This window comes from Asparagus officinalis, chromosome 7, assembly GCF_001876935.1.
Source record: "Asparagus officinalis chromosome 7, Aspof.V1, whole genome shotgun sequence".
In the NCBI taxonomy this organism is placed as follows: domain Eukaryota; kingdom Viridiplantae; phylum Streptophyta; class Magnoliopsida; order Asparagales; family Asparagaceae; genus Asparagus; species Asparagus officinalis.
The window spans coordinates 146839065-146862048 of NC_033800.1; the positions used below are offsets into that span (position 1 = coordinate 146839065).

The 22984-nt window shown below is 33.7% G+C and overlaps 2 protein-coding genes across 2 annotated transcripts; both read right to left on the reverse strand.

Moving 5' to 3' along the window:
* On the reverse strand, positions 1921-5617 carry LOC109850580 (probable plastid-lipid-associated protein 4, chloroplastic). Its single transcript, XM_020420615.1, has 6 exons — positions 5222-5617; positions 4787-4900; positions 4101-4199; positions 3213-3287; positions 2953-3020; positions 1921-2162 (listed from the first exon to the last, which is right to left on the reverse strand). The coding sequence occupies exons 1-6, from the start codon at positions 5552-5554 to the stop codon at positions 2090-2092; spliced, it is 762 nt and encodes a 253-aa protein (XP_020276204.1). The 5' UTR covers positions 5555-5617; the 3' UTR covers positions 1921-2089.
* LOC109847933 lies at positions 9621-20646 on the reverse strand. Its single transcript, XM_020417163.1, has 2 exons — positions 20329-20646; positions 9621-9758 (listed from the first exon to the last, which is right to left on the reverse strand). The coding sequence occupies exons 1-2, from the start codon at positions 20644-20646 to the stop codon at positions 9621-9623; spliced, it is 456 nt and encodes a 151-aa protein (XP_020272752.1).

A 22984-nucleotide genomic window follows, 5' to 3' on the forward strand; every position in this document is an offset into this window, starting at 1 on the left:
GATTAAGCTGACGTGGTAAAAAGTGAGTAGATTTTGGTAAAAAAAGTAGGTCGGTTTTGAAAATTAAAAACTTATTTGAGGCTGTTTTGAAATTTTGTTCATGGAAAATGGGTATTTTAGAATTAAGGTTAAGGGGGTGTTTTGTTTCACACTTTTTATGGAAAAAGAATAGGAGTTGAATCTGACAGGGGCAAAACCGTAAAAAAAAGATTCTTTATTAATCCTAATCCTGAGTGTGATTCATAAAAAATCATAGATTTCGAAATCTATAAAGTTGTAAAAGTATGGTGTTTTTGTGGAGACCCAAATCCTATTGATCTGGGAGGAATTGGGGCAAAAAGTTCACACAACCATATCTCCTCCTTTTCTCTTTGCTTTTCGGATCCTGCCTCTTCACGAACCCTAGATCTGACGACGGCAAGTACAGTTCCTTTGACAAGCAGTTGTTCAGTTCTTGCTTGTGCAGGAGGGCTGTTCGCTAGACTCGTGACGGTGTAAATGAAGAGGGCGCATTGATGAGAAAATGGGTATTTAAGAATTAAGGTTAAAGTGCAGTAAGACCCCTGCGGCATCACAATTTTGACATTACAACCATGTAGTTTCATTTTGGCAGAGAGACGCCCGACGAGTGAAATTTTCTCAACTACTTTACCCAGGTGAAGTTTCCGCAAACGTCGCCACTCGGTGAAATCAGTGAGTTCATTTGACAACGAAATAGTGAAAAAGTTTCGCCCTGGGGGTCTATCTGCAAAAATGAAACTACAACAGCAGTCGGTTCGCAACGACGATACTGCAAAGAGGGTTTGTGTGCAATTAACCTTGGGTTTATAATGAAATCATCTTTATTTTCTTCCCGAACTTTATTTTTAAATCCTTCAGGTACCGTTTGGCAAAGGGTTAAGAGAGGGGTTAAGGAGACTTAACCCCTTCTTAATCTGCCAAACACAACAAATCTATATAAGGGTTAAAGTGAGTTAACCCTTCATAATTTGCCAAACATAAAAAATATAGAAGAGTTAAGTTAACCCCTCTAGAGGGGTTAAAATGAGTTAACCCCTCAAAATGAGGGGTTTACTAATACTCCTATTTAGATGGAATAAGAGTTAACCCTTCTAATTATAAAGAAAATAGTCAAAATCATTGTTATTCCCAAACACTAAAACTGATCATAAGGGCTAAAATAAAACTTATTTAACGGGTTAATAATTTAGTCCTTCGGATTATCAAATGGGCTAAGTATATTAATCCTTCTCTTTAACCCCTCTTCATTAACCCTTTGCCAAACGGGGCCTCAGAGAAGAGCACTTCGAATAATTGTTGACGTGACAACAAATCCGAATCACTTTTCCCAAAATAGATATGATTTTGACCCGGCATCTCTTGACTATAAAATTCTCAATAATCATCTACTCTTTTGGGACTGTTTGTTTCACCATTTTTACGGAAAAGTAATAGGATTTGGGTCTGGTAATAACAAGATTGTAAATAAAGGATTCTTTATGAATCTTATCATTGAGTTTTGTTCCCCAAAAATTTATAGATTTCGGAATCTATAAAGTTAAAAAAGTATGCTGCTTTTATAGAAACCCAAATCCTAATGATTTGGACGGATTTGGGGCAGAAAGCTGACACATTTGTACTATTCACCTTTTCTTTTTTTTTTCGGATTCCGTTTCTTCACAAACCCTATATTATTATGAGACCAAATCTTATTCTCATTCCAAACCAAACTAAAGAATAGGAATTGGAGGGTTTCTATAAAGTTGGATTCTATTTTTTCATATTATGAAACAAACATAGAAATGAAAAAAAGGGATTCCATGACAACATAAAATTGTCTTAAATTTTTTTATGGATTAGCTAGGAATCCATAAAAAAATATGGGATTCCTAATCCTATTCTTGCCACAACCCACAAGCACCCTCAAATGGGTAATATATGTACGCAAATTTCATTCCATCACTTGCCAGCTTCTGGAGTTCATTACAATTGCTGAACAACAGAATTCATGCAAAATGAATTAAATCGATTTTGCAGTCATTTCCCAAGGTTAATGCATGCTGATTTCAGGATAATATAATGGAATATTTCATAATGGAACCCTGTATGACGGATCAGCCATCTTCAGTATGAACAAGTTTCCCTTGTCTCCCCTTGAAATCCTGTAAACACATTAATTTCGTCGTATAACAAAAAAAGCAAAAAAAAAAAAAAAAAAAAAAAAAACGGAAATATCGGGGATCAGCGAAATATATACTTGATGCATTTAATTTAAGCATTAGTAGTTAATAGAATTATATATGATTTTACAAAAGTAAATTGTGGTCACGATGTTACGATAAATGAACAAAACTGTCAAATAAAAGATATGTCACTTACAGACTAATTATTTCCACTTTAACGGTGAAAATGCTGGTTTTTGTTTTGTATCCATGAATATGTTAAGATATTTCATTATAGGTTCAGAACTTAGCTATGAAATAATTTCCTAAAATTTGGTAGATGATACCGTCAGTAAAGAGATATATTGTCTTTCTAGTCTTAAATTGATGTTTCATTCTTTATATAATACACATACTAGTACTCCAGGGCACGCGATACGTGCATAACAAAAAAAAAAAATGTGAGCGCATTTCGGAATGGTTTTTGGAAGAGTGATAGCATTTGTGTTGATTCTCAAATTAGGCATTTTAGTTATCTTTTGCAAGTTTGAATGCGTTTCTTTTGATTTTGCGAAGCGTGAGTGTATTTTTGATGTTTCTGAAAAAATTGACACACGAACTAAAAAACTGGCTTTTCTTAAATATATAGTATAGATATAGTGCGACGACTTTAATCAAACTAAATTATGGCACAAGTAAAATGAACAAGTATTTCTTTTCTTTTCAATACTCGCAGTCAAAAGTTTATCACCACAGGAAAACATTACATAATATTGGGGAAGTGACTTACCGGATCTCCTCGTCTAAGTAAGTGATTTCCAATTCACCACGAGCGGTATCAGGTGCCTTTATAGGTATCTGTTCGAATATTATCGAAGCACAAAGAGGTAAGTTCTTTTTTCAGGACTTGACTTTGGCCTTATTATATCACAAAAAACATAATAAAAATAAAAACACAAAAGATGTAAAGGAAAGAAAATGATCTGTATTAATAGCTACTGAGTGCTCAAATGTAAATATACTTAAATTATGAGGAAAATTATCACTCACCAGACCAAGAATTTTGAAGGTATCGAACTTGACAGCCACCTTTCTTGGATTGAGAGGGGTGAGATCAGCTGTTACCTACAAGTGCAACCTTTGAATTTGAAGGAAAATTTCAGAGAAAATCATGCGTGATAAGAAATTACTGTTAATATTAAGTTATTTCTACCATTACAATTTAGACTATAAACTTAAAGATCCAATTTCTCTGGTGTCATGCAAACATCTAACTTATTTGTGCCATTACAATTTAAGGTTCTTCTTCCTACTTTTTTTCCTCCATGAATACCTGCGTGCTTTAATCAATGGAAATCCCGATAGAGAATTTTGGCTGATATTCGTCATAAGATACTAATGTAGACTGATGTAAATACAAATAACCAAACAGGAAGGGGGAAAAAACTTTTCTTTGTATGGACAGAAAGTCAAATGATATTAGCAAACATTACTGTAATGCAGGTAGCACTAAGATTGTTCTTAGACACATTTATGAAACAATAATAATTTAAAATTGAATAGATACAACAAAATTCCCTTCTCTTTGGTCCTTTCTTCCTCTGCCCATTCAGGGGTATATATGTCGGAATTTGATTTTGATTATTACTGGCAAAAGTTTTACTTTTGTTTGTTGGCAAGCACATTTGTTTTCAGCTTTGTGCGCTGTCCATTTGTCTCAGTATGGTTTCAAATAACATGATAGAAGAAAACTATGAACAACATATTATTTATGTTCTCTAAGAACAATTAACTCACAACATCAGCTGAAATTGGTGCACAGTTTGCATAAGCTATTTCAAAGAGAAAACACTGACTAAGGCAAAAAAGAACAGGGCATGTCTTGTTTCAGGTTTCTTCAAGTCTGCGTCGATAATGGAAACGCAAAAAAAGAGGTACCTGATTAAAATAAGGCCAAGTTTCCATATTTTGAGCTCTTAAAGTATCAGCATTGATGGCCTGATATATCTTTCCACTGGGTCGCAAAATTTTCGGTCTCTGCAACAGTAATTAAAAAAAAAAGTAATAAGAGTTTCATTTGTACTGTTAACAGTCTTAAGACTATGACTATTTATCATGTTATGGAGCAATTAGACATTTTCATATCAGTAGTTCTGTATAATTAGTTATTATCGAGCTATAATGACCAACTGATCGGCACTTGCACATATATATATTTGGCTTATCCCCTAAGAGAATTTGGCCGAAATTTGCATAAGAACATACCACATGCAAAGTAACATATAATAGATAATGAAGAATATTGCGTTCATAATATGGAACACTCTTAAAAACTAATACAAGAAGAAGTGTCTGTTAGGATCATTTACCTAGTGAAGAATCTTTGCAAAGGTATTTCCATAGAACTTAAATCATTAATGAGAAACAAAGTGATGTCCATATAAATCGAATCAATTATCTATTAGAATCTGTACAATAGAACTCCGACTGAAGAAGACCGAAGAAGACCGAAGAAGACCACGATATATGATACGAAAAAAGGCGCCCATGACAAATTTGTACTCCATACATTATATTCACCTGATAATGTAAAGCTTATGAGGGTCTTGAGAAGAAAATGCTACCTTGCTCTGCAAAATTGAGCTAGAAGTTGTATATATAAGCTCCCATTTTCCATTGAGCAAATCTGATTTCAGCGGTTCCTTGATCGAATTGGCAGCTTCTAGTTCACGCACAATCTATTCATTTGAAACCATTCATAGAAGGTTAGATACGTAAAAAAGAAAACTATTAATTACTACTGAAAACTTGTTATGAAATTACGCAAAGATTTTTTTTTTATGTCTCTTATTGCTTTCATGTTTACAGGGAATTTTCACTCGTCTTTCATAATCAGACAAATTACAGAAAACTGAAGTTGAAACTTGCTCATCAGGTGATGTATTGGGATACTCTGCACTTGATAACCACAATCACACCAACTACAATTTCAACACTAAACAGCACTGCACGGTTACTACATAATATCTTAACAAAAATACCTGGGCACATTATAATACCTGCTCAATTCTTTCTTGGTCCTCAATGGTTGCCTCGGCTCCTCGATCGAGAGGCGCAATTGCCTCGAAAAGCTCCTGCTTGATTTCATCCTTGCTCTTCCCTTTCTTCTTGAGGAATGAAGGAAAGAATGAGACCTTTGTCCTCCATTTCGGGACAGCTAATGGGTTAGAGAGCTCAATTGGGCTCTTGGGCTTCGAGTCGAAGGGGAGTTGAACAGAGCAAGATGGAGAATTTGAAGCAACGAGGTTAGGATTTCTATGGGTTTTGTCAGAAGAGAGGGGAGAAGATGGAGGAAGGGGAGAGGTGAGAGAAGCCATAAGAGAAATTGCCATAATTGGTGGGAAAAAACAACAACTGAAATTTGATTGGTTGGTTGTATTTGTATGGATATGAATCCTGTGGAGGGAAAAAAAAAAGGCATATATATTCTTTGGTCATTAACTTACATATATGTGGTGGTGATGTAATTTTATTTTTGATTTTTTTCCAGAGAAAAGTCTGTGACATTATGTTAGAGGATCTCGAACCAGTGACATTCCTCGTGGGATAAATGTTTATTATTTTTCGGGAATGAATTGATGTAAAAAGGCAAGGACCCTACCTTGAAAAAGAAAAGAAAAGAAAAGAATTTTTTTTGGGTGATATGTACCATTCCAACCGTAGATAATCTTAATCCAAAAAATGCTAAATTAAAAAAAAAACCAAACTAGTAGAAGCGGCGTACCAAAAAGAAAAAAAGCCTTAGAGTTTTAATCATAAAATTGACAGAATTTTTTTTGAAGCTTGTATAAGTTTTGAACATGGATTACATAAACTATCATTATTATTATGTATATATGATTACATAAACTACCATTATTATTATGTATATACGATCTTATACAGCAACACACTTAACACAAATACATAATACAATATAAACTCCATCACCACCACCGTACATACGTTTAGTACAATAAGTCACGTCTCACATATTGTTGTTGTTGTTGTTGCCTGCCGGTCTGCCGGCATCGGCCCAAACCCGCGGTCCGAACTCCGCCGCCACTGCCAAAACCCCCGTACCCACATGGGCCGGGCCCATACCGAACCCTCCAGAGGGCCGAACCGAAATTCCAGCCGCCGCCGCCGCCGCCGTATGCAGTATCCGAACCCCGCCCCTTCCTCCTCCTCCTCCTCCTCCTCCGCCGCCGCCGCCGCCTCGCCGGGGTTGCTACTGGGTTGAGCGTTGGACCCGATAATCGCGACACCCGAGAAGAGAGCCCGCCGGGCGAGGAACCGTGCTGCCACGCGTAGTTCCAGCCTCCGGTTTGGCCCGATCCCGATCGGAATTCCCATCCTTGGTTGTTCCGGTTCGCCATTTTGGATTTGATTCGAGCTGTTTGTTTGTGCGAGTTGCGTTTATTTGGGGAAAGAGGAGGCGAGGGTGAAGGGAATCGACTTTATTTAAGAGGGTCTTTCTCTATTAATATCCTTGGGCCCCACCACTCAAACAGCGCTGGACCTGACTGTTTACAAAATCACCCCTATCTACTATTCTATTAACATATCACCACCATTTATGTTCTTTTCCATTCGATTGTCCATCCAAAAACTACTATCTGACGATTTCACCCCCAATGTAGGTTTAATTTGTTAAACTTCATTTTGTTGGAACTTCGAGTATCAAAGTTAGGATGTATTGGGCTCTGAAGTAATTTTTGGGCAAAAAGAGTTTTGTGGTATCGACGTGAAAATAAAGTAGACTTTGGGGGTACTTCTGGGGAAAAGAAAATTTTCAGGGATTACAGTTAAAATGGTAAATAATTCGGAATTACTACTTTGACACCCAGAGCTCACCCCCCCCAAAAAAAAAACTATAATGTAAAATTGCCGATAATCATTGTCATCTATACTTTTAGTGGCTGTTCGGTTCGGCTAAAGTTTTAGGAATTCTGTAGTTTTAGAGCCAAAAATAAGTTTTTTGATATTATGGAATTTCAAAACTGCTATTTGGTTCTGCTTTTCTAAGAATATTCTTTGTGTTTGGCGGGTTAAGAAAGGGTTAAGTTTCCTTAACCCCTCACTTAACCCTTTGCCAAACGATTTTGATTATTACACGGTTGAATACAGTACACGCATGCGTGTTCAACCTATGTATGCGTCTATCATGTACTGCGATATATCAGTAGTAACGTACGTCCATAGACAATGATATACATTAATTATGTATAATTAGGATAAAAAAAAGTTCCGTATAATTAGGGACACCTTGAATGAGTCCAATCACCACAAACCTCAAAACAATGTTCAGACCCCCACAATATAAGGATCAAACTTCACTCATCCTACTAATTCTGACTCAAAACCAAAAAAAAAAAAAAAGGGTTAATTCAAATGGAAAACAAGAGCAATGTGCTCGTCACCGTGTACGAGGAGAGCTCTCCGCCGGGATGCCTTCTGGCATTACTCTCCCAGCAGCTAAGCGGGCCTAGCGATCAGAAAGGTGCAGTCACAACAGTGGAAGAGGTGGAAGTCCACTTACAAGGAGCAGAATTATGTAAGCTTAGCCTAATGAATCTTTGTTAAGCTCTCTCATGGGATGTAGATACACATTTTTTTTTTTTTTGGTATTTTAACGGTGGAATTCTCTTATCACGGTAAGTGTTAGGTTTGAGATGGACCGTAATTGTCTAAATAAATATAAGCAGATGGTTTTGATTGAGGAAATGGTATAAAGATATCTATCTTCTTTGAAACGACGACGCTCGATTTGTGCCAAATTTTATTCTGGTTCATGATTGGTTACATAATAGGTTGTATGAAATGACTATGATTTTTTTTTTCCCGTTAGTATTTAAATATATCTGAGCCATACAATATAAGGGTTAGACATTTGTCAGCAACATTAATTTCCACACAGATTGCCACAAGATTTTGAAAACTAATTAAAATGACATCATCACAATGATCAGGTGCGTTTGCTAACAAAATAGGAGGTCTGATAAATAAATAAACGGTTTTTCTATAGAATGCCAATGGACACTTTATAAGAGAGGAGAGAGATAGAGAGAAATGAATTATGCACAGAAATTAATAGAAATCAGAGGGGCCCATGAGCTATTTATTTCTCTTTATCTCTCTCCTCTCTTATAGAGTGTCCATGGGCACCCTATAGAAAAACCGATAAATAAAATATGCTCTCATAGTGCAGAAGGTTCACCCGTGATTAACCCTCAATTGTATAACCTTATTTTTGCATTGCAAAATGATAAAAAGAGAGATAAAAGTGCTAATTGAAGCATTTTAAGCTTGTAAAGAAAAATGAATTTATTTTTTTTATCATAAAATTGGAATGTGTTTCAGAAGAAGAGAGGCTTCCGATGGAAAGCCCGAGCTTGGATACAAACAGTATTTAGAAGAAGAAGACGAGGATACCATCAAATTGAAACGGAACATCGACAGAGGACAATCAAGATGAGCTCTTGTTGTTCATGTTTAAGAAATGTAGGTGAAGTCTGCACTGTTTTTTTTTTTTAAAGAAGATTTTGCGCTACATATAAATTTTCAAATAAAATGAAGGGGTTTTTTTTGGGGGGGAAAAAGAAACATATTTGGATTAGATTTTCTTCATAAATGTTTTCCTTTATGTTCACTCCAGTGGCGACTGAGGCATGTAATTAGTCGAATTTCATCGGCATGGAAGCGCCGCGGAGGATTGATGGGCTGCTGCGAGAAGCTTAAGGCTTGATTCCAATCAATTTCTTTTATTGTTATGATGTTCTCAAATTTGTATTTCTTTTAATATTATTTCCTGAAAATTATAAAAGACCAGGGGTACCAAAAAACTGGTCTATTACACTGTTTCATCTGTGCATTACACATCATGAAATATTTAGGCACCATACATGATGATTAAAGAGGTCAAAATTTCAATGACCTCCGAATCGAAGTTCATCTTAATAGAAAACTGTATATAACAATGTATCTCTAGTGTACTACAAAACCTAGATAAACGATACGACACGAAAATTTGGCATATAAATACATCCTTCGCGTCGATAACACGAACAAAGATTCCATACTTAGCTTACAAAAAGTTTGCCAACAATGACAGACAGACGCTAAATACAGAGGAAAGTGGTGGTAAGTGCCTGAAAGCAACGTGCAGTGCAAAACTTGCACCCTCAACTAGAGAAACGAAAATAAATTCAGTTCAAATTTGCACAAGTCACCCAAATCAGACCCCCTAAAAGATACATAATCCTATTTGAAGTGTTACCGAACTCCAGAAAATTGACCCATGTCCTAAAACATTAAATGCATCGCTAAAGGTCAAGCACGGGCAAACTGGAACATTTCATAGGAACAGGATACGCGCTCACAACAAGTTGAGATCAAGCTTCTGGTTATTTGAGAGTATCAGGAAACCTTATTCGCCTTTTTATCTTCCAAAGCTTTAAGCTCCTTGCACCATCCTTCAATTTTAGACAGCTTCTCTAATTGTTCTGGCTTCATGTTTTGTTGGTCGCCTTTTAGTTGTGCCTCTGCAAGTCGAATCTGCAGCATAAATTGGATCGATTAAATTTACAACATCTAAAATCTAGAATAGTACAGGGAAAATGTGGGAAATATGAAATACAGGAAAAACTGTATTCAAGCGCGGTAGATAAGGCCATTTAGAGTCTGCGCTGGACTTTCACTGAAAAAAGCTGTATGATGTATATGTTGTTCGAAACAGAGTGCAGTTCAAGATGTAGACATTTAAGTTTTGTGATTTATGAGAAGATAATTGATATATGTGCTAGCTTCAGCCATGGCTAAAAATATCCTCTTTTTCCAATCATTATTATTGCTGAGAACTATAGTTTAGATAGATCTATGAAAAATAAGGAACCGAGGATTTTTAAGTAGTCATTATAAGTCCATGTCCATTCGATTTAATCAATGAACGGGGACTGTGGGTTATAACACATGAAAATCGCAAATTTTAAAATAGTCATAAATAACTGTCATCGAGTCAAATGACTGTCAATGCACAAAATTTCATGGGTTAAAGTTCACAATTTTCATTAACTTTTAACCCACAATTTTTTTTTCATTTTCTTTCTTTTTCAATCTAATGTTAATAATTATGTCAACGCACAAAATTCACGATTTTATGGGCTATAACCCAACCAATTTTACTTCGTTTCGACCTAGTGGCAAAAATATTTGTATAGTTCACAATTCACGATTTCACGAACTATAACCTGGGATTTGTTGTTTGTTTTTGTTCATTTCAATCCAAAAATAAATAATTAACTGAAGTTCGAAATTCATAATTTTCATGAGCTATAACTTATGATTTTTCTTTTCACATTCATTCCTTTCAACCTATTTATGTGAAGTTCAAAATTAACGATTTCATGAGCTATAATTCACGATATTCGTCTATTTTTCATTCGTTTTGACTCAATGGTAGATAATTTTAAATTTCACGATTTCATGGGCTTTAAACCATTCCTTTTGTCCGTTTTCGATCATTTTCATACAGTGGTTAATAATTAAGCCGAGTTAAAAATTCATGATTTTCATGAGCTATAGCCCATGATTTTTTTTGTTTTGGTGTAATGGCCAATAATATTGCAGAGTGCGAAATTCATGATTTCATAAGTTATAGACCATGATTTTGTCTACTTTCGTTCGTTTCCACTCAACGTCAACTAACTAAGCATGCTGCAAAATTAACGATTTTTATAAGCTATAACCCACGATATGTTTATCATTTTCTTTAATTTTTATATCTAATAATTATGTGGAGTTTAAAATTCACGATGTCATGAGTTATAACCTCATTTTGGTCCATCTTCTTTCATTTTCACCTAATAGCAAATCTACTCCTTTATACTGATAGGAGGATATGAAAACTCATTATTTATGCTACAGTAAATAACACAGAGAAGTACTGTAGCACAAAACAAAATACTGTAGCATTACAAAAAACTGTCGCGTTTAAAAAGAATTACTGTAGCAGAGGGTGTCGTGCTTTGCATGGGGTGCGCACTAGTAATTAAGTAGAGTCGAAATTCACGATTTTTGCGCATTTTCTTTCTGTTACTTGATGGCCAATAATTATGCGGAGTTCAAAATTCACGATTTCATGAGCTATAACCCATAAAGTTTGTTATTTATCTTTCGTTTTCACCTAATGATAAATAATTAAATGGAGTGCAAAATTCACAATTTTCATTGCCTATAATCCACGATTTTTTTTAAATATTTTTCGTTTCTACCTAATGGCAAATAATTATACGGATTTTAAAATTCATGATTTCATGAGCTATAGCCCTTGATTTTGCCCCCATTTTATTTCATTTCAACCCAGTGGCAAAAATATTTGTAAAGTTTAAAGTTCACGATTTCACGTATAAACCAAGATTTTTGTCTATTTTTGTTTATTTCAATCCAATGACAAATAATTAATCAAAGTTCAAAATTCATAATTTTTATGAGCTATAGCCCATAATTTTTATTCATTTTCATTTATTTCAACCTAATGACAAATCTTTATTTGGAGTAACGATTTTATGAGCTATAAACCATTCCTTTTGTCTGTTTCATTCGTTTTCATCCAGTGTAAATAATTAAGCAGAGTTAAAAAAATTCATGATTTTCATGAGCTATAAACCATAATGTTTATTCAATTTTGTTCGTTTTGTTGTAATGGCCAATAATATTGTAGAGCTCAAATTTCATAATTACATAATTTCATGAGTTATAACCCACGATTTTTGTTCATTTTCGTTCTTTTCCACCCAATGCAAAATAATTATGCGGAAAAGCGCAAAATTCAAGATTTTCATGAGCTGGCCTATGATTTTCATTCATTTTCCTTAATTAACTAATGGCAAATAATTATGTTAGGTTTAAAATTCACAATTTCATGAGCTACTCTATAATTTTTATTTATTTTCTTTCATTATCACCTAATGTGAAATAATTAAGCGATGTGCTAAATTCACAATTTTTGTGAGTTATAACCTGCGATTTTTGCTCATTTTCTTTGGTTTTAACCTAATGACAAATAATTGTGGAGTTCAAAATTCATATCACGATTTCATGAGCTATAACCCATAATTTTTATATTTTTTTGTTTTCACCCAATGACAAATAATTAAGTGAAGTGCAAAATAACGATTTTCATTACCGACAACGTATGATGGTTGTTCATTTTCTTTCATTTTGACCTAGTAGCAAATAATTATGTGGAGTTCAAAATTACAATTTCATAAGCTATAACCCCACAACGTTGTCCATTTTCTTTCATTTTCACCCAATGACAAATAATTAAGCGGAGTACAAAATTCATCATTTTCATGAGCTGTAACTCAGTTTTTTTTTCATTTCGATATTATGACAAATAATTATGTAGAGTTCACAATTCATGATTTCATAAACTATAATCCATGATTTTTGTCTTTTTGCATTCGTTTTAAGCTAATGGCAAATAATTAAGTAAAGTGCAAAATTCACGATTTTCACTAGCTATAACTCATAATTATTGTTCATTTTTCTTTCGTTTTGATCTAATGACAAATAATTATGTCGAGTTCGAAATTCACGATTTCATGAGTTGAGGCAAAAATATTTGTCATTTTAGTTCGTTTCGACCTAAAGGCAAAAATATTTTTGCAGTGTTCAAATTTCATAATTTCACAAATTATAACCTATGAATTTTGTCTATTTTTGTTCATTTCAATCCGATGACAAATACTTACCCGAAGTTCAAAATTCACAATTTTCATGTGCTATGACCTATAATTTTAGTTCATTTTCATTCGTTTCGATCTAATAGCAAGTATTTATGTGGATTTCAACATTAACGATTACACTAGTTGTAATTTACGATTTTTGTCTATTTTTCCATTGTTTTGACTTAATAGTAGATAATTTAATGAAGTCCAAAATTCACGATTCATGAGCTATAAACTATACATTTTGTCCATTTTCCTTTGTTTCCACTAAATGACAAATAATTATGTAGAATTTAAAATTCACGATTATCATGAGCTATAATCTATGACTTTTGTTCGCTTTTGTTTGTTTTGTTGAAATGGCTAAAATAATATTGCAAAGTTTAAAATTCATGATTTTATGAGCTATAATTCACGATTTTTGTACATTTTCGTTTCATTTCCACCTAATGCAAATAATTAAGTAGAGTGCTAAGTTTAAGATTTTCATGAGCTGTATGCCACAAATTTTGTTCACTTTTTTATTTCGATCTAATGACAAATAACTATGTGGAGTTCAAAATTCAGGATTTCATGAGCTATAACCCTATAATTATTGTCCATTTTCTTTCATTTTCACCCAATGATAAATAATTAAGTATAAAATTCATGATTTCATGAGCTATAACTATGACTTTTGTTCATTTTTTCATTTTGACGTAACAGTAAATAATTATGAAGAGTTTAATATTCACAATTTCATGAGTTATAGCTCACAATTTGTCCTTTTTCTTTCGTTTTCACCCAATGGCAAATAATTAAGTGGAGTTAATAAAAATTCATGATTTTCATGAACTATAACTCAAGATTTTGGTTCATTTTCTATCATTACGACCAAATGGTAAATAATTATGTGGAGTTTAAAATTCACGATTTCATGAGCACCCACAAAATTTGCCCATTTTTATTTCTTTCGACTTAGGGACAATATGTTTTGCGGAGTTTAAAATTCATAATTCCATGAGCTATAACCCTTAATTTTTATCTATTTTTATTCGTTTAAATTCATTGACAAATATTTAACCGAATTTCAATATTCACAATTTTTATGAGTTGTAACCCATAATTTTTGTTTATATTCATTCGTTTTGACCCAATGATAAATTTATTATGTAAAGCTCAAAATTCACGATTTTCATGTGCCATAATCCATTCCTTTTGTCCTTTTGCATTTGTTTCCACCCAATAGCAAATCAGTTTGCAGAGCTCAAAATCCACAATTTTTATGAACCGTAACGCACATGATTTTGTTCGTTTTTGTTAATTTCATTGTAGTGGCCAATTATTTGCAGAGTTCAAAATTCAAGACTTCATGATCTATAGTCCATGATTTTTATCTATTTTCTTTCTTTTTGACGTAATGGTAAATAATTATGTAGATTTTAAAATTCACGATTTCATGAATTATAACCCACGATTTTTGTCCATTATCTTTCGTTTTCACCCAATAGCAAATAATTAAGCGGAGACCAAAATTCATGATTTTTATGAGCTATAACCTACGATTTTTATTCATTTTTTTTAGTTTCCACCCAATAACAGATAATTATGTTGAGTTTAAAATTCACAATTTCATGAGTTATAACCCATAATTTTTGTCCATTTTCTTTCATTTTCACCAAATGACGAATAATTAAGCGAGTGCAAAATTCATAATTTTCATGAGCTATAACCCAGATTTTTGTTCATTATCTTTCGTTTCGATCTAATGGCAAATAATCGTGTAGTTTAAAACTCATGATTTCATTAGCTATGATGCATAATTTTTGTTCATTTTCTTTCGTTTTAACCCAGTGACAAAATATTAAACGGAGTGCAAAATTCATGATTTTCATGAGTTATAACCCACAATTTTTGTTCATTTTCTTTTATTTCGAAGTAATGGCAAGTAACTATGTAGAGGTCAAAATTTATAATTTCGTGAGCTATAACTCACAATGTTTTGCCTATTTTTGATCGTAACAGCCCATTGGCAAAAAGTATGTGGATTTAAAAAATTCCTAATTTCATGAGCTAGCCACATTTTTTGTCATTTTGCTTTTGTTTCAGCGTAATGGAAAATATTTATATGGAGTTCAAAATTCACAATTTTATGAGCTATAATTTACGATTTTTGTCTATTTTCCTTCATTTTGACTCAATGGCCGATAATTTTGCAGAGTTTAAAATTTACGATTTTATGAGTTATTACCCACTATTTTTGTCTATTTTCATTCTTTTCCACACAATTACAAATTATTAAGCAAAACACAACTTCCCGATTTTCATGAGTAGGTATAACTAAGGATTTTTTTTTATTTTCTTTCATTTTAACCTAGTATTAAATAATCATGTGAAGTTCAAAATTCACAATTTCATGAACTATAACCAGCATTTTTTATCCATTTTCTTTCGTTTTCACCGAGTGGTGAATAATTAAGCATGGTACAAAATCTACAAAACTCACGATTTTCATGAGCTATAAGTCATGATTTTTATTTATTTTCTTTCATTTCGACCAAATGGTAAATAATTATGTGGAGTTAAAATTTCAAGATTTCATGATCAAGATTTCATGACCCATAATTTTTACCCATTTTTATTTGTTTCGACTGAATAACAAATAATTAAGTGGAGTACAAAGTTCATGAGCTATAAACCCACAATCTTTATTCATATTTTTTTTATTAGCAAATAATTATAGAGTTTAAAATTCATAATTTCATGAGCTATGATGCACGAGATTTTTACCCATTTCCTTTTCTTTTCACCTAGTAGCAAGTAATTAAGCGGAGTGCAAAATTCACGATTTTTATGACCTAATCCATAATTTTTGTCCATTTTCTTTTGTTTCAATCTAATGACAAATAATTATTTAGAGTTTAAAATTCAAGATTTTATGACCTACAACCCAAAATTTTTGCCTACTTTTGCTCATAACAACCTACTAGCACAATTTTTTCAAAGTTTAAAGTTTACGATTTCATGAGTTTTAACACTGATTTTTGTCTATTTTTGTTCGTTTTAATACATTAACAAATAAGTAAGCAAAGTTCAAAATTCATAATTTTCTTGAGCTATTTCCCATGACTGTTATCCATTTTCATTCATTTCCACCCAATGACAAATAATTAAGTGGAAAGCAAAATTTACGATTTTTATGAGCTATAACCCATAATTTTTGTTTGTTTTTTTTGACCTAATGGCAAATAATTGTGAAGTTTAAAATTCACGATTCTATAGTTATAACCTCTTAATTTTGTCTATTTTCTTTCGTTTTCACCATGTAGGCTGTCGAAAAATCACAATAGATAGCTGATCCCCATCAAAACACTGATGATAGAAGTTATAATCTGACGACTTTCAGAATGTTACAATTTGAAGACTTTCACGTAGACTGATGAATGTTACAATCTGATGACCCTCACAACAACTGATGAAAGTTCTAATTCAACCGCCTTCACAATCAACATCGGGAGTTATAAATTGACGACTCTCATATTATCAAGAGCTAAATGTAAGGATTATAATCTGACGATCCTCACAAAAGTTCAAAAATAAAAAAAAGATTATAATTGACAATCTCTTCAACGCGAATGTCGCGTTTGACCATTTCAAATCCTTGAAACGGTCCTCCACTTAATAGGGCAACTAACCTCCATTATGGAGCTAATTAAGGGGAGTAGTTATACCCCTTAAACTCCTACAAATAGGTGGTTTTCACAGCAAAATCGGGCTGGTGGTAGAGAGCTAGACGAAATTAAAAGAAAGAGAGAACAAGAGAGGAGAAGAAATGTCAAATTTGCGCAGTTATGATCGGCGTGACGATCGGACCCTCATCCATGGTCCGATCGATGTGAAATTTGGAGGGTAGCTTCTACACTCGTCTTTCCTAATTCTGAACGGTGGAGATTGCTTTCTATCGGTTAGATTTGGAGATATGAGGGTTTTACCGAAGCTGGTCGTTCCAGGAGTGCAGAGAAAAGTCAGATTTGCGCAGTTGTGATCGCCGTGACGATCGGACCCTCATCCATGGTCCGATCGATGTGAAATTTGGAGGGTAGCTTCTACACTTATTGTTCCTAATTCTGAACGGTGGAAATTACTTTCTATCAGTTAGATTTGGAGATATGAAGGTTTTACCGAAGCTGGTCGTTCCAGGAGTGCAGAGAAAAGTCACTTTCATGCAGTTGCGATCGGCGTGACGATCGGACCCTCATCCATGGTCCGATCGATGTGAAATTTGGAGAGTGGCTACTACACTTATTGTTCCTAATTCTGAACGGTGGAGATTGCTTTCTATCGGTTGGATTTGGAGATATATAGGTTTTACCGAACCTATAAAGGACTGGCGGAGCTTTTTTGAGATCGGCCGAAGAGAGAAAGAGATCAGCTACTCTTTTATCGGATTTTTCTCATCGATAAGGGGGAGATTCGGTCATTCTTTCGAAGAGCTTTTTCAGATCTGAGGCTTGGCAGCAAAGGGAGAGATCTCGGAGCTTGGAAGACCAGCAACAGGAGCTTCTTCCTTGGCTTATTAACCGAACTTTCGGTTCAAATCAACTCTTTTTCAAGAGTTCAAACTCGTTCAGAGTTATCAACTCGATCAGAGTTCGAAACTTGCTCTGCAAGTTCTCCTAAATCTCGTTCAGAGTTATCAACTCGTTAAGAGTTATTTTCAAACTTGCCACACAAGTTCTCCACTGCGTCAAATCGTGAGGAGAAGATATCGTTCCAGTGAATCAAGACGTTCGGATCGTCAACGAGAAGCAAACTCGACGCGAGCATTCGAGGGAGGCATCTCATCGCCACCGTGAAGAACCCAGTTTTAAACAAAGGGGAGAATCAAATTTATTCTCCTCTCTTTTGTAATCGGAATCCAAATTGTAATTGATTTTGAGAGAAATACAAGTCAAATTTTTCTTTCATTGTCTTTTTACATCAAATTTCCAACAAACACACCAAGTGACAAATAATTAAACAGTGTAAAATTCACGATTTTCATAAGCTATAACCCATAATTTTAAGCTTATTTTCTTTCATTTCCACATAATGGCAAATAATTATGTGAAGTTTAAAATTCACAATTTCATAAGCTATTAACCCATAAAATTTGCCCATTTTTGTTTGTTTTAAACTAGTAGCAATTTTTTTCAAACCTACGATGTTTGTCCATATTTATTCATTTCCATCCAATAGCAAATAATCAAGCGGAGTGCATAAGTCACTATTTTTATAAGCTATAACCCACAATTTTTGTTCATCTCAACCTAATGAAAAATAATATAGGCCATGCAAATCGCGGTTTTTTATGAAAGAAAATTTAATTGTTATTGGGTCAAAACTAACGAAAATTGACTAAAATCGTAAAGTTATAACCCATGAAAAAGCAAAGTTTTTGATACGCATGATTAATTGCCAATGGATTGAATCGAAAAAAATGAACATATATTGTGGGTTATAGCCCATAATATAGTGAGTTTTGAAATATGCTTAGTATATTTCCAATGGGTCGAAATAAAAAATGAGCAAATATTGTGGGTTACCGACTATGAAATCGCAAAATTTTAAATACACTTAGTTAATTTCCATTGGGTGAACAAACAAATTCGAATAAAATCGTGACTTGCAACACATGAAAATCGTGACTTTTGATGTACACACTTATTTGTCATCAGGTCGAAACGAACGAAAACTAACAAAAATCATGAGTGATAAACATATGAAAATCACAAATTTTGAAGTAAGCATTAGTTGAAAGCATTAGTTGTCATTGGGTTGAAACAAATGATAATGCAAAAAAATCATAGGATATAATTCATGAATAATGCAAATTTCAAAGTGTACGCCTAATAGCCATGAAGTCGAAACAGATAAAAATCGACAAAAAATGTGGGTATATAATGTGAAAATCGTGAACTTAAAGATTTGCATACTTATTTGCTATTAGATCAAAGCATGAAATTGACAAAAAATATTGCTTATATAGCCCATTAAAATCGTGATTTTTTGAGAGAGAATACTTAATTTTCACTGGGTCAAAACAAATGAAAATTGACAAAAATAATGGAGAGACCATGAAATTTGCAAATTTTGAAAATCATAGGTAATGGCCCATGAAAATCTTGAATTTGAAGTATGTATGCTTAATTGTCATTGGGTTGAAATGAATGAAAAGTGACAAAAATCATGGGTTACAAGCCCATGAAAATTATGAATTTTAAAGTATGTAACCCATGAAAATTATGAATTTTAAAGTATGTATGATTACTGTCCTTTGTGACAAAACGAACAAAAATAGCAAAAAAATATGGGTTATAACCCATCCAAATCGCGAATTTAGACGTGTTCATAATTAGTTGTGATTCAATTGAATGAATGATAATAAACATATAACCCATAAAAATCGCAACTATTGAAGTTCGCACACTTAACTACTATTGGGTCGAAACAAACAAAATGGACAGAAATTATGGATTTCCATGAGAATCACAGATTTTGAAATACGCATACTTCTTTATCATAGGGTCAAAGAATAAAATTGACAAAACTTAACTACTATTGGGTCGAAACAAACAAAATGGACAAAAATTATGGATTTCCATGAAAATCACAGATTTTGAAATACGCATACTTCTTTATCATAGGGTCAAAGAATAAAATTGACAAAATTTGTGCTTTATAATACATGAAAATCGCGAGTTTTTACAAAAGAAAATTTAATTTCCTTTGGGTCAAAACTAACAAAAAAATAGACTAAAATCGTGGGTTATAACCCATAAAAATCGTGTATATTTTCATATGCATGATTAATTGCCTATGGAATTGAAATGAATGAAAATGAGCACATAACGTGGGTTATAACTCATGAAATTTTTGTGCTAAAATAGATACAAAAGTCAGGGCTTTATACTAAATTTTTACTTGTAGAGTTGGTTTTATAACCTCTCAAAGTCATATAGCTTATGAATTAACAACTCCATGGAGAATTCGAGATGCCAGGCATCACTATTTATCCCACTTTATCCAACCAAAATGTCCTGGTTCTAATTCCATTGATGCAATTGTCCTAGTTCCAACTAAAAATACCAATTACTAACAGGCCCACCTAAAATTTCCAGTGCCAATTCCCATTGATTAAGTAGTCATGTAAATTTTACGATCATACTACAAATAGGAATTTCTGTAGTTCATCTCATTAAAGAGCGCATTAGAATGTATAAATATGACAAGAAATGCCAATGCACTGAGATTTATTATGCACTAAGCGATCTAATGCTCCCAGTAAAAAGGGTCTGAATCTGAAGTGAACTTTATTACGTTTGAAAATAAAAATGACACACTGACTAAATGGAGCACAAGTTTCACGAGTTTACCTTCTTTTTTAGCGCTCGAATTCTCTTATCAATATCTTGGCCAACATCCTCATTTTTAGATGTCTCGATTTGATCAGTTGACGGGCTTGGTACTTCTGCTGCTGAAGAAACAGATAGATTACTTATTTGGTTAGTTACTGTTTCCACATTTCCCAATCTTTGTATATCAACAGGATTCTCAGTTTTCAGTTTCCCAGATTGCGCTTGATCCAAGTCTTTGCCCTTGTCATCTGATGAAGCAAGAGTAGCCTGAAAATCAGACTGTTTGATTAGATTTTCAAAGAAACTATTGGGATATAGATGGAAACTCGCATACATTACTGATCATGAAAGATAAACATAAATAAAATAATAACAGGGGTAAAAACAAAAGCAGTCGGATGATGAATAACCTCTTGATCTTCAACCTCAGATGGCCTCTTTGTGAATATTCTGCTAGTCTTATCCAACAACCCAATAATAAATAGCCAACGAACATGCATGCATGAATATACTATTAAAACTACATTACATAAAAATTTCATACAAAATATTGTCTGCTCAGTTTCTTTTACAGAACAAATATTTCTTCCATCAATTTTGTACATGACCTTTCAAATTGTGAGTCCTGATTCAAAAGATCCAATCCTCGCATTTGGCTTTGCTCTCTACTTATTTTCATGCACCTTTTACTTCAGCAAATCCTTCAGACAACTTATGCTACGCTATTATGTCAATTGAATAATTATTGAATTTCTGCTTTCGCATACCAAAATGAATTCTCAAGGGTTCTGTACTGAGTAGAGCCCAGAGACTGATACTAATATCAAAGCAAATGCTATTACAAATCAACATATCTATCTCTACACTAAGTCTGAAGACATGTATATCTTTTCAATTAGTCATACTTTTCTAGTTTCTGAATGCTTCAGGACATCATAGGATAATTGTAACACCACTCCCTCAATAACTCCTATCATTATTGGGTTTCTCATTTGTCATTGAGGCTTCATCCTATCAGGAAAATATAGTAAGAAATCTCAAATCTACACTAACGGAGCAGAATCTCTTTCCCAGTAGCACTATCAGAAGTCCACAGAAATCCTGTAGTACTCAGAAGACAAAGCTGCAAGCCTGCAACGGCATATATTTTATGGCTATGATTGTACCAAGAGCTTTTAAGAAGGCATACTTGTATAATATTAACAATTCCATTATTCTTGGACATGCAAGGAAATACCCATAACACAAAATATTGTTTAACTGGATCGGTATAAGAAAATGATAGGAACTTTCAGGCCTTGACGTGATGTTATCTCAACTTTTTTACAAAAGTTTCTAGTAAATTTCTATTTTTTTCTTGTAGAACCTGCGCTTAAAACCATTTCTTTGTTTTGGGAAGCGTGATGAGGTGTCATGTAGCTTCAGTAATTATATTCAAGGGTATTCTACATTTGCATAGGTACTCTTGAAGCTCTTCTCCACTTTAATCATTGTTACTTAAGTGATGAGAAAATGCCCCTAATGACATAATCACAACAAATGATCGATTTTGTCTAGTAGAACCTGCACCTAAAACCATTTCTTTGTTTTTAGGGAGCACGTTGAGCGTCATGCAGTTTCAATAAATAAATTCAAGGGTATTCTACATTTGCATAGGTACTTTTGAAACTCTTTTCCACTTTAATCATCTTCCTTTAAGTGGATAAGGAAATGTCCCTAGTGACATAATCATAGCAAATGATCGATCTGAAGTAGTAAAACACTTATCTCTAGGTATTTGTTTGGACGTTGATGTGAATTACACAATTTATACCCTTTTTCTTCACATATATTGGCTAAAACTGTGTTTTATATATTACATTTATGACATGCAATTCTAAATCCTTAAAAATCCCACGCCTGTGTTTCGACTCTCAATCTTTCAGCTTTAGCAGTCCATTTTCGTCTCATCAATTAACGCATAACAAGACCTCAACCACTACACGCTGACTAACCTTGTGCATTACCAATGCAAAGGGACCAGTCCCTAATAGCAGTTGTCGATATGATTCTACGTCGGCGCACAACTCCAATTCAATTTTAGCCTAATACCCCACAAACCCACAAGAGAAAAATCTGTCAACAGCAAGAAAAGAAGGCGAAATAGAACGTTTTTGTATAAGTTCATCTTCCAAGTACATAGCTCGCTGTATCATTTGCTCAGAGAATGTGAGTCAAAATACAGCCTGTATTCTCAAGATAACACATCACCGAAAAAAGATTAAAACTTTGTGCATTCTATTAGCTAATGAAAAAAATCAAGCTAACAGCTAATAGAAATCACATGGATTACAGTCAACTTTTCTTTGGTTCTGGTCACTATCTTCCAGTAACCAAAAATCAATAAAAAAATATTTAAAAAAAAATCACCTGAAGCTTCTTCTCCTTCTTCCTCTCATTCCTCTTCGCCGACTTCGTCTTCGGCTTACACACCGCCACTGCATCGGGATCAATCCACGTTCACACCCCGGCGGGCACTCCGGGCTGGCGCTCTTCAGCATGCAGCATTTATGCACCACCCCCCAACACAAAAAAAAAAAAAATTAAGGGTCTTTCGTGCCGAAAAAAGTATTAAAAAATTTAAAAAAGGGTTTTGTTTTGATTTGGGATTACGAGGGCGCCTTTAGAACTGGTA